Below are 15,949 nucleotides of genomic sequence, written 5' to 3' on the forward strand. Positions count from 1 at the left end.
GAGTGATAGGGGGCGGCCGCGGGCTGACAGAGTAGCGCAGGGACTTCCAGCGTGGCCTCTGCCTGCACCTGCAGGGCCGGAGCTCGCTACCCCGGGACCCGGAGCCAGAGCTGCTCCGCTCATCAGTCCGCCCGCTAGGTCCTAGTGTCCTAGTTTGGGGACCCCCTGGGAACTACAAGTCCCAGCGTGCCCTGCGCCCCGCACGTGACCCGATCGCCGCTCGACCCATCCCACCACCATCACCGGCGGGTTCCGGCTTCAGCGGGGGCACTGGCAGTAGGGGACGAGAGTTGAGGAGGTGCAGCAGTCCTTTGGTTTTGTAACGTCGGTCCCAAACATTTTACCAGCGCTCCTTGGGCCAGCCGCTGGGGAGCCAGAGCTTCCCTAGCCCAGCCCTAGAGCGGCTGCTTGTCCGGGGAACAGACCCACTGCAAACCCAGCGCCGTTGTTACAGCTTTCAGGATGTCAGAACGCCGAGGGGTCCAGAGAGGGTCTGTGTCTTGCCCAGGGTCACACAGCTTCCGCTGCCTGAGGATCACTAAGCTCGAATCGAGCTGGTGGGGTGGGGGCTTCGGGGCGGCAGTGTGGGCAGGACGGGGGTAGGAAGCTGGCCCTCTCAGTAGGGGAGAAATATAAGATGGAGGGAAAATGGGGAATTCGGTTGGACTCCTCTTCCTGGGTTTGCTAGGCGCCCGCACTCCTGCAGCCTCCGGTTTTCATCTCTGGACGATGTGATACTACCTGCTCCCACCTCTGCAGACCCTGGAAGTCACAGTGACCAGAAGTGCAGAGGGAAAGGAGTCAGAAAGGTGAGCCCTTTCCAACACCATACCCACAAAGCTCACACATTGAAGTGCAGACTCAGACTCAGAAAGTTGGGCGGGTACCGCGAAGATGCACACATAGAGCCACTATTGATTCATGGAGGTGCTCTCACCTCCGTTTTACACCTGGCCAAACGGAGCCTCAAAGAGGTGGTGACTTCCTCAAGCTCGAGGACCTAATAAGAGGCAGAGCCATGTTCCAAGCCCAGAGAGGCTGGCTTCACACGTATTTAACCATCAGTGTATGCCTGTCCTCCTCAGTAGCCTATAGTAGATGAATAACAGTGGTGCACACTAAGTGCTCAGTAAATGTCATCTGTCACTAGGGTCACTGTTCTGATTTTACAGGTAAGACTGAGGTGGAGAGAAGCCAAATAACTGATCCGAGTCAAAGCCAGAGCCCCAGATCCAGGAATACCTTTACAGACACCCCATCCTCCCCCCATGTCCACAAACACTTCTTTTTAGGGGAGCCAAAGCTTGGAGCTCAGATGTGAGGGCGACGTGTTCGGGCATGACCTGAGCAGAGAGGACTTGGCAGGGAGCCCATCAGTCCCCACCCTGGGTTGTGAGGCTCTGGGCTCAGATCTCTGATGCTCTGTGGTAGCTAGGAGGTCTGCATCCTGAGCCGGCTCTACCAGGCTGTGCTGTGTGTCCTTGGGTGATCCCTCAATCTCTGTGTTCTGCAAACTCCACCTGGGAAGGCTATTGGGCCCTGTGTCTGGAGGAGGATTTGAGGGGTCCTAGAAGAAAGGAGTGGGGTGCTTTCTGACCCTGAGGGAGGAATGGAAGCAGCCAGCTGTCCAAGCTCTTGGCTGGCGGGGGGGGGGGTCCCCTCCCCACTTCTTCCTGCCAAAGTGGAATCCCTCGCATCTCAAGAGGAGGCTTGGGGGTGGAAGCTGGAATGTAACATCCAGTGTTACACTAGGCACTAGGAGGCACTAGGATTTGAATCCTCTGCTGCTCATCCACCTTTGAGCCTCCATGGTCTACTCTTGCCTTTGGACATCTGTGCTTTTGACTGTTGAGCAACCTTTGCGGACTCTGCTTTGGCATTTGTATTGGTTCTGGTGTGAGATTAGAATGTGATCGCAGGTTTGCCCCTTGATGGCTGAGGCGTATCCCCTCACCCATTCCCTCATCTGCAAAACGCTGGCACCTAGCTCTTAGGTCATTGGGAGGACCAGTGAAAAGATGATTAGGATGGGACTTGCTTAGACTGTGCAGGAGACCCTAGAACTCTAATTTCTCCACAGAACCTCACTGCAGATGCTTGGGTTAAGAGTGAGCCGCTCCCACCTGTGGCTTCTGGAGCCCACTGGGCCCCACTTCCACAGATCTGAGGCAGGGAGAGGCACTTCCTGAGCCACTTTCCTCAGCTGTGAGATGAAAGCACAACCTGTCTTTAAGCGGGCAGGGGTGGAGTTGGGTGGAGTGATGAGAATGAGGCACACAGGTGTGCAGGCCACATCACCACATTGGGATTCCAGAGCAGAGGACCTGGGGGTTAACCTGAGGGGAGATTTCACAGGAAAACGGACTCGTGGCTTCTCTGGAAAATCTGGTAAAATTGAGCCTCCTTCCCACTTCCTCCAGCGTGATTCTGCATGTGCCCAGGAAGGTATTTCAGATCAGGAGGAGATGTGTTACTGGCCTCTGGCCGTGGGGGATCCCTGAGGGGCTGTGGGGATTTGCTGAGGGCCTCTCAGGGGAGTAAGAGGGTCAACATGAGAGAAGACAGGGCAGGGTTTTCCTGGCCCTGTAGCATCAGAAGTAAGAGTCAAGCCCAGAGCCCCTTCCTTGGGCATCCACCACCCAGTGTGAGCCAGCCCCTGCTGGGGTGGGGGAGCAGCCCCATGGAGATAGTTAATGTTGTCATGATGCAATGTGGTAGCAGTCTTGCTGTGTAATAAGGAAGCCAAAGCAGCTGAGTGCCAGAAGACAGGTCAGGGGGGTTCCGAGGAGGCAGTCTTTGAGCTGAACCTCAAAGGTTGAGCAGGATTTTGCCAGAGGTAAGGGGTGATAATGTTTTAAGTAGAATGTATAGTCAGAGGTTTAGTAGCTTTAAAGTCCATGACTTGGTTGTGGGTGAATGCTTTCTCAGGGTGGAGTGGCCTCACTGTTCTCAGCGTGGCCTTGGGCAAATCATTTCACTCCTTAGGCCTCGGATCCTCACCCATAAAATGAGGCCTTCCAATGAAGACTGGATGATAGTGTATTTAAAAATTCTGGATTCCCTTAGACCAGAGGGGATTATGGAGACATGCAGCAAAATGACTGACAGTGCTGTGTGCGAATTAAATGGTATGAAGTGAAGGTTAAGGTCAGGTCTAGGCCTGAGTTCAGAGATTAGGGAGTTCAGTACAAAATGGAGACCCCAGAGCTTCCTGTAAGAGGTGAGATGAGAACAGAGCCCCGAGGACAGAGAAGAATAGACTGATAGAAAGGAAGAGGGAGGGTATCTCAGGCAGGGAAGGTCAGTGGGTGCACCATCATGGTTGTGGGAGAAGGACTGGGGAGAGGTGAGCCTGAAAGGGTGGGGGAAGTTTGTTAATTATAGCCCAAAAGGCAGGCAGCAGGGAGCCATTGCAGGTTCTGTCCCTACAGAGGCAAGCAGGAGGGTGGTTTTAACAATGTAGCATCTTCCAATGAGGGAAAGATTTTCTAGTTGCTTTTACATAGTGGGGAAAAATAAAAGGTTGGGAGGGATATAGGAGAAGGGAGAGTTGATGATAAGGAAGTGGGTTAGAGAAAGGTATCACCGTGTACTTTCCCATTCATTCTCAAGCACGCCTAGTTTTAACTGATGGATAGAGTTTGGCAGGTAACATCTATAGTACTGCATCACGAACTTGATCTCCTGTGCTTAGGCATCTGCAAACCACCCCTGGGTACCATCTTCCTTGCGTTGCTGGCTGCACATCCACAGTGCTGTAACAGATTGTTGCTGGTCTAAACAACACTTGGATAAGCATCTCTGTTCCCCAAACCTCCTTCTGGATTGTTTCCATTGGATATCTTTCCTGAAGGGAGATTTTCTGACTTTAAGGGAACTGATGTTTTAATCCCTTTTTTTTAAGTATGTTTTTTAAGTTTTTAATGTTTATTTTTGAGAGAGAGTGACAGAGAGAGAGAGAATGTGAGCAGGGGAGGGGCAGACAGAGAGGAAGACAGAATTTGAAGCAGGTTCCAGGCTCTGAGCTGTCAGCACAGAGCCTGACGTGGGGCTCAAACTCAGACTGTGAGATCGTGACCTGAGCTGAAGTCAGACGCTTAACCGACTGAGCCACCCAGGCACCCCTGTTTTAATGTTTACAAGATTTAAAACATACCTTTACGGTAATTTTCTTCACGATTTTCTATAGGCTATATTGTACATGTTTTTTTCTCTTTCTTTATTGTTATTTTTTCATCATGAAGAGTGTACTCTTTAACCCACATACCCTATTTCACCCATCCCCCTCCCCAGATTGTACAGGGTTTTTTAAAAAGAGCAAATGTACACAAGCATATACAATACAAAGTCTGTCCTCCTGACCCCATACTCTCTTCCAGTTTTCCATGAGGACAGTTGTTAGTTCCTGAATATCCTTCCAAAAATAGTCTATGGAGATATCATATATATCCAATTTCAGAAAAATTGATACATACTGTTACATTCTATTCAGGAAATTGCTTTCAATTTTTATTTTTAAATTTGAGATTATGAAGTACACCAAAGAAGCATAGAAAATGACACCACCACACCTCCAGTAGGCCAACACAAAGGTTTAACAAATATTAACGTTTTGCACTGGCATCTTGTTTAGGGCTGTCTTGCAGGTGGCCCTATGTCAGTGCAGCCCCATGCAGAAGAGTCCAGTTATTGGTTATTGCACACATCATTCTTTTCGGCCTGTGCCCAGCTCTGGGATAGAGTATTACTGACTTTTATTCTTAAATAATCGATGTGGAGGCAATACCCTACTTTGTATAATGTCTGCCCCAGTATTATTAGGCAAAGGAGAACGAAGCTCGGTTTTGGTTTTAATTCAAATATCTGTTCAGCCACACTTCCTAGCTGTGTGACCTGGGGTGAGTGACGCCCCCCCCCCCCCCCCCCCCCCCCGCCTTGATTCTCTTTACCCATCTGTAAAATGTCGTGGTCATCCCTCCGTCTCATCGCTGCTGGGAGAAGTACAGTGGGAAACTGAAGACACCACTGGGCTTAATTCCCCAATACCGTTAAAGCCCTCCGCTGGGGAGACTAAGCTCTCATAGCCACGCGCTGAAAGCACCCAGAGCTCTCGACAACTGCGGCTCAAGCTTCAAACTGTTCCCCGCCCCTTTCCCGGGCCACGCTGGGGGTGGGGCGGTTAAATGTCTCTGTGACGTCAGCGCAAGCAGGACCAATCACCCTGCCTCACAGGCGTTAGTTCGTTTGCCTGGGTTGCCCGCTATTGGTCCATTGGGCAATCCAGGCCCTCCCAGCATTTTAAAGCTGCCGCGTAGTATAAACAAGGAGATGTAGGGCGGCCAGGCCATGATGTCATCGCGGCGCGGTAGCTCTTGGGGCTGACGTCATCTCCGGGGAGGTTGCCGACCCAAGGCTGTTAGAGCCTTCCTAACCCACTCGGGCTGGCTTAAGAGGCCGCTCCTGCCCCGTCGAAGGTCAGTCCCATTGCACTTCAGTGTCTCACGCGGCGCCCTGTCCCGGAAGAGAAGACCATGACACAGTAAGTCCGGGCTGCGGCTCTCCTAGCGGGACTCATTTCTCCGGCAGGGAAACTGAGCCTCAGAGGCGCGAATGGTTCGCGCGTTTGAATATCAAGTTCGAGTTGCAGCCGGTTGGCCTTGCCCAACCCGGGGTCTCCCATCTTTAGCTCAGGCCATGTGGCCCCGCCCCTTGCCTGTGGTGACTGCGGTCACTTTAAGTGCGAAGGTGGGGGCAAGAAGGAGGTTTTAAAAAAAATCTGGCCTCAAGATGGCGTCCTGTTAATCACGTGCCGAGTCGCCGCAAGTGATTGGCTCTCATGGCACCCGCGGGGCGGAGCTCTTGGCGGGGCTGCCGCGGGCAGCAGCCGGCTACTGTTTGCCGGAACCTCACGGCGCGCCCCCGAGAGCCCCCCTCCCGCCCAGCGCGCGACCCCGCCGCTTCGAATGTTGTGAATCAAATGTGGGGTTTGTTACATTCCGCTGCCGCCGCGGACAGTTCTTAAAGGGCCAGCGGCCCGCAGCTGCGCAAACCGGGCTGCGTCCTGCGCCGCCTCCCGCTCCCGGAGGGCCTGGGCTGAGGGAGGCAGACCGCGCGTGGGCCTCGCGAGGCAGACGCCGGCGGACCGACAACAAAGAAAGGGCCCCGGAAGGAGCTGTACTGCCCCCGGACCGGGGGGTGGGGAGGGGAGCACATTGTTCCGCAGGGCGGGGGCTCTTAAAGGGTCCAGGCAGCCCCCCCCTCCCCTCTGCCCAGCTTGGCCGTCCTAGATCGGGAACAAAGGAGCCAACGTGTGGCCTGGCGGCCGAAGGTGAGTAGGGGCCAGAGCCCCAACTCCCTATTTCCGCATCCCTGGAACTCCTTCCTCTCTCCCCTGGGGCTGGGGGCTGTGGTGTAGCTGGCTCTGCAGGGGTTAATCACGGGCGGTCCGGAGGGGGACGGCGAGACCTCTAGAATCAAGGAGGATTACCACCACCACCTCCCCCTCCCGCAACCTCCCAAGGCCAGGTCGAGTCTCCCTTCTCCGGAGACTGAGTGTTGCGGTTGGAGAGGAAGGAGCCGCCCCCTCCCCCTGCCACCGCCACTTCCTTTGTTGTTGCTTTTGTCTCACGCCGAGCACATGGTCCGGGATCCTCGGCTCTTAAAGTCACAGCGCGCTGGCCCCAACGCCGCAGTCTGGCCTCCCGCCCCCCCATGCCCTTCCGAGCACGGCACAAAGGAGTGAGAGGAGGACGTGGGAGACCCCTCTTCGGGCGGGTGTCTACATCTCGGGCCCCACTATCCCCGGGTAAGGGAGGCTGAGTAAGCTCCCCAGAGCCCCGCAACCCGCATCGAGTTCGCGTTGAGGAGGGGCCGGCCCCTCAGAACACTGGTTTCCCCTGCCCGCTAATGTGACCACCTGGTTTCTTGCGTCTTGTTTCTTCTGGCTTTATTTGGGCATTCTAAGAAGGGGAGATTTCCACCCCCATTTCACAGCTGTGACAACTGAGGCTCATGGAAGCAGAGAGATTTCCTTGATCAAGGTCATCTAGGGAACCTGGGCTGGCCAAGGACTCCTAGCCAGGAGCCTGATGGTCCTGCCCTCAGCTACCTCCAGGCAGCACATGTTGGGGAGCTCTGCTTGCCCACCAGGCAGTGGTGGCCTAGCCTGCCCCTTGGGGTGGAGGCGGCTTCTCATCCTGCCTGAGTCTACTCATGCTCTCAGAGGCTGGCTTTGCTTAACAGCAAAACAGCCCTTGTTCCTGCAAACATCACCCAGGGGCAAATGACTTGGCTGGGGCTCCCTAGACTAGGATTGGGATGGCTGTTTGGGGCCCTGGAAGTAGGGATTTGGCTACCTTCTGGGGGAGAGGGGTGGATGCAAAGTGTGGTTCCTGTTTCCAGGCAAGATTGGATTTAGGGATGGGACTCTCAAGACCCATTTGCCCAGACCTTAAGAGAGCACAGCACAGGACTATGGAAGGGCAGAGGAATTGATGAGGGTGGTTACCTGGCCACCCTTGCTGTTTGACCTTGAGCAAGTTGATAGCTCCATCTCTGGGCCTCACTTGCGTCACCACAATAGTGTTAGTCATGGGTGCCTGAAACAGAAAACTCTTGAGATCCCCTTTAGGGACTGGAAAAAGAGACTTGGGATAAGGTGGTTATTGGGGATACTGATGCTAATGAGAGAGTCAGGAGGTGGGGGCCTAGAGGGCTAGCCAGGCAAGACTAGTTCTGTTTCTCTGGCTTTGTGAGCTAGAGTAAGTTACTTCCTTTCTCCATGTCTCAGTTTCCTCAACTGTGAAGTGGGTGTGTCCCCTCTGTACAACTTGTGTTCTTGGTAGGACTTCCAAGAACCAGGTGCCCCTCACTTGCCAGCTGGAGTTTTCCCCTAGGGAGGCACATTTCCCAGCTAGCACTTAGAGCGCTTGAAGTGGCATCTCATTTTTGCTTGTGAGCCAGAGTCAGCTAGGAGGTCAGCCTATCTTAATTTCTGATAGTGATCATTCACACCTGAGCTTTGAAAATCACCTCTGCCCTTGAGCAGTCCTTGCCAGTCCATTGGGAAGTGGTTATTGGTCTGTTCCTATTTTATAGGTGAAGGAGCTGAGGCTCAGAGAGGGGAAGCGATGTGTCCAAGACTCTGGCCAGAAGTTGGGGTATCATGTGTAAGAATGCAAGGGTTGATGCTTTCACCTTCGGCACCATCTACAGCTGGAGGCCCTTCTGTCTGCTGATCTGGTTTCTCAGCTCCTTGCCACTTAACCTTTCCTGAGGAATGGGTGTTTTTGAAGGGGCTGGCCACAGAGAAGATTCCCATGTACCTGGGCCTCTGTGGCATCCACACCCCCCAGAGTTCAGCAGGGCAGCCTGGCACAAGAGAAACCATTGAAGCCACTGCCTGGATCGTGTCCCAGTGCACTCACAACTCTGGCTGACAGGCCTTGGACCTCACCTCTCTGAGCCTCAGTGTCCTTATGAGGGTTGCTATGAGGACTCAAGATGACACATGCGAGGTGTCATAGTTATTATTGTTAATATTCCTCATCAATAGGACTGTGGGCTCCCAGGATCTCTGAGGTCCATTAGAGCACAGGTTCCCAAACCTGGCTGTGTTGTAGAAACTGCTTGTGAATTTGATAGAAAATATAGGTGTCCTTGTTCCCCAGCCTCCAAAGATTCTGATCCAGAAGGTCTGGAGTGGCCTAGGAGTTTATTGTTTCAGATATTTGGGGGGTTTACTCTGAGTCTCTCTTGGCCTTTGTTTGCTAGGCTGGATTGTCAGCAAGAATCTGGAAGGCTGTGTGTGTAAGGATGTGCCCTTGGCCCACACCAGGGGTTACAAACCTAGTTACCTATGGTGGGCAGGTAGGGAATGGGCCTGGAGTGGCCTGGGGGAAAAGTTCATGCATGCTCTGAGTGAGGGCGCCAAGCAGAAATGAGGGCCTAATGGGGCCAGATTGTCTCCTTTTTTTTTTTTTTTTCTTTCAGGGAAGGCCAGATTTTTATATAATCTCCCAATTGAAAAAAGATTTTTAATGTTTATTTTTGAGGGGTGGGGAGGGGCAGAGAAAGAGGGAGACACAGAATCCAAAGCAGGCTCCAGGCTATGATCTGTCAGCACAAAGCCCAACATGGGGCTCGAACTCACTAACTGTGAGATCATGACTTGAGCCAAAGTTGGACACTTAACCGACTGAGTCACCCAGGCACCCCTGTAATCTCCCAATTTTTAATCATGGGCACCAACTTCATTGTTGGTAGACTGTGGCCTTGGACCTGTGTGATTGGCTTTCTAGTGTACATTTCCCAGATCAGTGCTGAACACAAGCTGGTCACTGGGCCCTGCCTGCCTTTCTGCCAAGTGCCAGAACTCAAGTTAGATGGGAGAAGTGTGAATTACAGCTCTTAACACTTCCTGGCTGTGGCCTTGGCCAGGTGCTGCCCTAGCAAGTGAAGAGTTTCCTCTGCAGGCTGGTTTTTTGAGATTTAGGGCCCAGGCTTGTAAAGCTTAGCACAGAGGAAATGTTCTTGCCACTGTTGGCAGGAAAAAACAAAATGTTGAGGGTGTTGTGTTGGTACACTGGCTCCCAAGCTGTGTCAGGGAGGCAACACTGAAAGCTGGGTATCAGAGAACTCACCACAACCCTGGGTATCAGAGATGCATAGGAGTTTTGTCAGATGGAGAAGGGGTGGCTAGAGGGGGCCTTCCTGTGGCAGGAACAGCAAAGGGCTGGTCCTATTTGATGCAACCTTTGGCTTTGCAGGGCCTGATAGGTTCTAGCATTCTCTCTGCCAGGGCCTCATCCCAGTGTCTGGAGTAAATAAATTGTGGCCCTGCAGCTTATCCCACTTGGACCCCCAACTCCTACCCGAGAGGAGACCTGCCCCACCCCTTTTCCTCCCAACTTCCTCCTTTAGGTTCTCAGTTCCCCTTTTTTCTCAGCAAGCCCCACCTCCACTTGAGGGCTGTGTTATGCCCCCAGAGCAAGGGCTTGGCTGTATGCCAGACCCACCCATCCACCAGTGGCCACTTCCTTCATCACCTCCTGTGAAGCCCTTGGGCTGGACCCCTCCCTGCTGGCAGCAGGGTGCAGTGAGAGGCTTGTGGCCAGCTCACCTCCCAGCTTTGAACACTTGGACAAGTCTCTTCCTCTCTGTGAGCCTCAGTCTTCTCTTTCTTGAAATGGAGCTGACAGTGCCTTCCTTAAAGAGTAAATAAAGTCACATGTGGGTAGACACTGCGGGAGCTGGTTATGGAAAGATAGAAAACTAACTTGAATTTGGAGCCCCTGAGGGCAGGAACCAGGTCAGAACCTCTTACCTGGCAATACTGGAAAGAGAAAGCCTGATTGGAATTGACCCCGAGCCACCCCAGTAGAAGGGAGGAAGCTGGAGTGCCCTCCCAGGAACCCCAGCTTCCTGGAGATTGAAGTTGTAGACCTCCACACCAGGACAAGGTGCCCTGGGAACCCTACTGTGAGGGAACCATGCTGGCCAGCCCTCTGAACTCACCATAACCCTGAATGGGAACTTGACCCCATTTCATAGAGCAGGAAACTGAGGCCTGGGCTCCCTGTCCCTGATCTGTCATCCCTAAACCCCAGTGCCAAGAAGGCCAGACCCAGACAGAGTACACACTACACGTGGAGCACAGGGTGTGATGGACATCTGTGGCCCCTGGAATTGTACTCCTGATATTTGATTCTGTCTCTGCAGTCCCTAATGGGGCAAGTGACTGGACTTCTTTGTGCCTCAGTTTGTTTATCTGTTTGCCTCCTAGGGTTGTGAGCCCTGGCCCAGCCCCTCTAGCCCTGTGCCACCCCTGATGCGACCATGGGCTCTGGCAGTGACTAGGTGGCCACCCTCTGCCCCTGTGGGTCAGCAGCAATTCTCTGTAGGACCCAGCAGTACCCCGGGCCAGCTCCGGGGAAGGTAGGAAGGAACCTCCTAGTCCTGCAGAGCCTAGAGCCCCTGGTGCTGGGGCTGTCAGCTTGGGTTGGGGAATAGGGGCTGGGAGGGTGGGGCATAGGGCCCTGAGCTTTCTTCCTTCCCCAGTGGGTAGTGACCTTGGCTTCTCTCCATGCTCTCTGAATGAGTGGCTCCCCTCAGTCCTACTGGGGCCTCCTCTCTGTGGTGCAGCCCCAGCCGCGAGGGCCCCCTGGCCAGCCTGCCTGCCCAGGATGAGCACTTACCCTCCCAGCAGCCACCGTCCCGACCACACCTCCCTGTAGAGGAGCACCGAGCCTCGGCTCCTGCCGGCAGGAGCCCCCGAATGCTGCACCCAGCCTCTCAACAGAGCCCGTTCATGGTTGATCTCCACGAGCAGGTAGGCAGAACACCCTTCACCTGTTTCCCCACCCTGCGGGCCCCTCCCTACCAGTCTCTAGCAAACCTGTCTGAGGACCAGAGATAGTGGAGCCCTGATTGCACTTTCCTTAACTCATTGCATGTTCAGTGAGGCATTATTAGCCCTGTTTTACAGGCTGGTAAATCGAGGCCCAGAGAAGGAAAGGGCCGCCTTTGGGACTACACAGTGGATGAGTGGTTGAGCTGGAAGCCCCTCCCAGGTTTCCCAGAGGGTTCTCTCTGCCCTTTAGGGCTTGGGGCAGGGGGACAGCCAGGTCTGTACCTAGGTAGGACCCCACTAGAGAAGGGAAGGGAGCTGGTCCAGCAGGGTTTTCTCATTTAGGGGCAGCAGCATGGCCAGGTTTCCTCCCTACAGTTCTTGGGTTTTCTGTCCACCCACAGGTGCACCAGGGACCTGTCCCTCTGTCCTACACAGTCACCACAGTGACAACCCAAGGCTTCCCCTTGCCTACAGGCCAACACATCCCTGGCTGCAGTGCCCAGCAGCTCCCAGCATGCTCCGTGATGTTCAGCGGGCAGCACTACCCCCTCTGCTGCCTCCCACCCCCGGTGAGTGAGTGCTTTCACCTCCTGCCCCACTACTACCTGAAAGCCCCAGACACAGGCCAGCAGTAGAAGCAAGCCAAGTTTATGATAGCCATCAAGGCTATCAGAGCATCTGCCCAGTTCCAGGCCCCAACACTGTTCAGTAAAGCATGTGTGCGCTCATGTACAGTTAGCACCTGGGGTTTAGGGACCTTCCTGCACCCCAGTACCTGCCTTTTGGTTTGGAATTGTTAACTAAGGGCCTTAAGAGTGTAGTGTCCTGCCTAAGTGGCCTCTAGCAGGGATGGGATGGTCCACAGGGCTTCTGTGGGGACCTCTCAATGAATGGAATGGCTCCTGGTTCTCAGCACAAGCATAGCCCCAACCCAGAGCCTAGAAGAACATTCTACAGTACACCCCCCACACCCCCTCTCTTGGCAGCTGATCCAGGCGTGTACCATGCAGCAGCTCCCTGTGCCCTATCAGGCCTACCCCCACCTCATCTCCAGTGATCACTACATCCTGCACCCCCCACCGCCAGCCCCACACCCCCAGCCTGCCCACATGGCACCTCTTGGGCAGTTTGTATCGCTGCAGGCCCAGCATCCACGTATGGTGAGTCTGGGCGATGGGTTTGATGCTATAGGGCATGGTATGGGGGGCGGGGCTTCCCTTGTTGCTGACTCTGGCTGACCCACCCTTGCCTCTTCCAGCCCCTGCAGCGGCTTGACAATGATGTGGACCTGCGGGGGGACCAGCATCCCCTGGGGAGCTTCACCTACTCCACCTCTGCCCCAGGCCCAGCCCTGTCCCCGTCTATGCCCCTGCACTACCTGCCCCATGATCCACTGCACCAGGAGCTGTCCTTTGGTGTGGTAAGTAGCACCCCCACCCAGACTCTAGGGCGATCAGGAGACAGGCCCACTCGTCTGATCTGCACCTGGCACCCCTCTCACAGCCATATTCCCACATGATGCCTCGGAGACTGAGCACCCAGAGATACCGCCTGCAACAGCCGCTGCCCCCGCCACCCCCACCGCCACCCCCGCCACCGTATTACCCCAGCTTCCTGCCCTACTTCCTGTAAGTACCAGCACATCTGCCCCAGAGCCCTGGTGCTCTGGTCTCCTGGGGCCTCCAGTTGTTGGGCCCAAACATAGCCCCAGGAGGTACCCAGGACCTCTGAAGCCATCTGGCATTCCCACTAAACCACACATACTCTCAGCACCCACCAGCTGGGTTCCTTGCTCTCCTATAATGTCCTGGGACAAACACTGGAGCCCTGGTGTGAATGGTGCAGAGCTCTGGGCTTTGTTTCACGGAGGGAGTCGGGAGCAGCTCTGCACCCCCTACACCTACTGACCTTGACCCTGGGTCCCCACACCTGTCTCCCCTAGCTCGATGCTGCCAATGTCACCAACAGCAATGGGGCCCACCATCAGCCTGGATCTCGACGTGGATGATGTGGAGATGGAGAACTATGAGGTCCCGTGGAGCACTGTCCTGGGAGGTAGGAGCTTGGGGGACCTCTGGCCTTGAGCACTAATGACCCTACCCTCCTGTCTGTATCCAGGCCCTCCTGAATCTGGCAGAGCGGCTAGGAGATGCGAAGCCCCGAGGCCTCACCAAAGCGGACATCGAGCAGCTCCCATCGTACCGCTTTAACCCAGACAGCCATCAGTCAGAGCAGACACTGTGAGTACTGTGCCCCTGTCTCCTCCAGGGGGACCCCTTCCTCCAGGGGACTTTGTGCTATGTAGTGAGCCTCCCTCTGCTGTTAGTATGGAAGTAACACTCAGTGCCCTCCTTCTAGATGTGTTGTCTGCTTCAGTGACTTCGAGGCACGGCAGCTGCTCCGAGTCCTCCCCTGCAACCACGAGTTCCACACCAAGTGTGTCGATAAGTGGTTAAAGGTAACGCAGCCCAGGCCAGATCCTGGGTATTCCTCATGTAGTGAGGGAGGTGGGTGGACCTTGGAGGGTTTCCCCCCTTATCCTTGTCATCACCCAGAAGTTGAGGCTCTGTTCAGGGGTCAAGTCCCAGAAGTAGAATAGACCCAGCTGAGGTGGGGGACAGGCAAGAGTGGAGCCTGATGTGTGCCTGCTCCCCCAGGCCAACCGGACGTGTCCCATTTGCCGGGCCGACGCCTCCGAGGTGCCCAGGGAGGCTGAGTGAGGCCCACAGCTGCCCAGGATAACCCTGCCCGAAGCTCTGGAAGCTCGGGTTGGGGGGACCTGGGGAGGACGGGGAGGGAGTGGCCCAGGCCTGCCCCGTCATTCCCGCCTGCATCTCCAGAGCTGGTGCCAGGGTCAGCCCCGAGAGAAGCCCCTGCAATAAGCCCCTGCATTTGCCAAGCTCCAAAGACTCCTGCCCCGATATGCCTGCCAGTCTGCCCACCACGGAGCTGCCTGAGTGTCTCTAACTCAGTCTTCCTCCTGTTTGCCCTCAAGTCCGTCTCCTTTACCTGCCAGCCCTGGGAGCCAGGAGTCCATCCCCCACCCCAGTGCAGCTGGGGGAGATCCTCAGCCCCAGGGTGGGCAAAGGGAGCTCCATCCTGGGTTGCCTGGTCTCTTGCACTGAAATGGTGTGCCGTCTAACTGGGTGGCACTGACAGGTGTGTGGACAGATGGTGGCATGAGGCCATTTCCTGAGCGCCCCAGGCCTGGGTCCTCCTGCCTTGACCCCAGACAGATTCAGGCAGCCAGCCCCATGCAGGCTGCTGTGAGGGGTGGGTCTGGCTCCCTCAAGGACTGTCACCCCAGTCACAACATTCCAGCCCCACCCCCAGGCTGGAGGGCATCAGAGCCAGCCTCCTGAGCAGGTGGGAGACAGGCTCTGAGCTGAGGTGGCATGTATCTTGAGGGGGCCTGGGCCATGCAGGGGAGAGTGACCTCCTGTGTTCTTCGTGGCCACCCCTCCCTGGCATTGATGGGGGCCAGACCCATGCCCAATCTCCCCTCTCTGTTGTTTTGCATGAACGTGAGGAGCAGTTTTTATTTATTCATTTGGCCCAAAATCGCGTGTAGGATTTGGGGGTGTGGATTTTTAAACAATTTATTTTCTTTTGGTTTAATGGGGGGATACAGGGACCAACCAGGACCAAGTGCCCAGGGGGCCGGGAATGGTCTGGTGGTGCCGCCTGGTCTGCATGCATGCGTGCGGCTGGGGCTGGGCTGGGCGGCTGGCGGTCACGGGTGGGGTTGGGGGGTGGTCTGTGCTCAGCTGATAACTGCCATGCACTGTACTGCACACGTCCCCAGAGCCTACCGGGACCGTACGCTTTTCAGGGCATTTCTCCCTCCAGCCAGGGCCCATCTCCCATCTGACTGGGCGAGTCTCCTCCTAGGAAGTCCCAGGAGGACAGGGACCAGGGAGGGCGTGGATCCCACCTCCAGGGGCCCCCTCCCAGCCTGAGCCCTGCCCTCCAAGGTCTGGAGGAGGCCCCCTGTAGGGTCTGGCTGAGCTCCCACCTTCTCCCTCCCTGGTCCTGTTCCTTTCCTGTCCTACCCCTAGCTGGGGTTGCTGCCCCTGAACGAACCGCGTGTGGGGCCGGCACATCCTAGCAGGCAGCCCCTGGCGCCTGCTGCCTCAGGGATGCTCCAACCACCCTCGTTCTCCCCGCAGCGGCCCTGGCTCCCTGCGTCCCCTCAGCCTGCCATGGGGCCCCATCAGCCTGGCCCCACCCCCGTGGAGAACCCAAAGTCTTACTGTATATAACTCCAGGTGACGTTTCTATATTTATAGCAGTGTTGAAACCCCACGTGTTTTACACAGAGAACCACCCTCTCCAAACCCCCCCCTCCCTTTCCCACCCCAACAAAAGGTTTTCAGAATCCTTAAGGTTCCTGGGGCAGGCGGAAACAGGCTCTCGGATTGTGTGTCGGCTGCAGCAATGATTCCAACGAGCAGCTATGGGGGGGGGAACACAACATTAAAAAAAAAAAAAATCATTAAAAAAAGATTTATAAACAATTATTTAGGATGTTTGTGATTTGCCGACCTTGCTATAGATGCCATGTTACCAATGATTTCCTGTGGTGGGGGCTTGTCATTG

At 55.3% G+C, this 15,949-nt stretch overlaps 1 protein-coding gene across 11 annotated transcripts; it reads left to right on the forward strand.

The window, feature by feature from the left end:
- The first annotated feature begins 568 nt into the window (after nucleotides 1-568).
- RNF44 (ring finger protein 44) lies at nucleotides 569-15,943 on the forward strand. 11 transcript variants are annotated; one of them, XM_049648626.1, is made up of 11 exons: nucleotides 569-809; nucleotides 10,784-10,935; nucleotides 11,113-11,329; nucleotides 11,752-11,919; nucleotides 12,337-12,510; nucleotides 12,609-12,770; nucleotides 12,854-12,978; nucleotides 13,293-13,380; nucleotides 13,469-13,590; nucleotides 13,709-13,808; nucleotides 15,520-15,943. In XM_049648626.1, the coding sequence occupies exons 2-11, from the start codon at nucleotides 10,829-10,831 to the stop codon at nucleotides 15,610-15,612; spliced, it is 1,356 nt and encodes a 451-aa protein (XP_049504583.1). In that variant the 5' UTR covers nucleotides 569-809; nucleotides 10,784-10,828; the 3' UTR covers nucleotides 15,613-15,943. The 11 variants fall into 11 exon arrangements, with proteins under 11 accessions (XP_049504583.1, XP_049504581.1, XP_049504580.1 ...); XM_049648624.1 differs by lacking the exon at nucleotides 569-809 and adding an exon at nucleotides 3,514-5,539; XM_049648623.1 differs by lacking the exon at nucleotides 569-809 and adding an exon at nucleotides 5,546-6,328.
- Nucleotides 15,944-15,949: the final 6 nt, after the last annotated feature.

Source organism: Panthera uncia, assembly GCF_023721935.1.
Source record: "Panthera uncia isolate 11264 chromosome A1 unlocalized genomic scaffold, Puncia_PCG_1.0 HiC_scaffold_17, whole genome shotgun sequence".
Classification (NCBI taxonomy): Eukaryota; Metazoa; Chordata; class Mammalia; order Carnivora; family Felidae; genus Panthera; species Panthera uncia.

What these genes read in the sequence shown, in the direction of transcription:
- RNF44 (XM_049648626.1), top strand. Translation starts at nt 10,829, where the DNA reads ATGCGACCATGGGCTCTGGCAGTGACTAGGTGGCCACCCTCTGCCCCT. An exon ending in CCGGGCCAGCTCCGGGGAAG is followed by an intron (nt 10,936 to 11,112) that starts GTAGGAAGGAAC and finishes GGCTCCCCTCAG; the next exon opens with TCCTACTGGGGCCTCCTCTC. An exon ending in CATCAGTCAGAGCAGACACT is followed by an intron (nt 13,591 to 13,708) that starts GTGAGTACTGTG and finishes CCCTCCTTCTAG; the next exon opens with ATGTGTTGTCTGCTTCAGTG.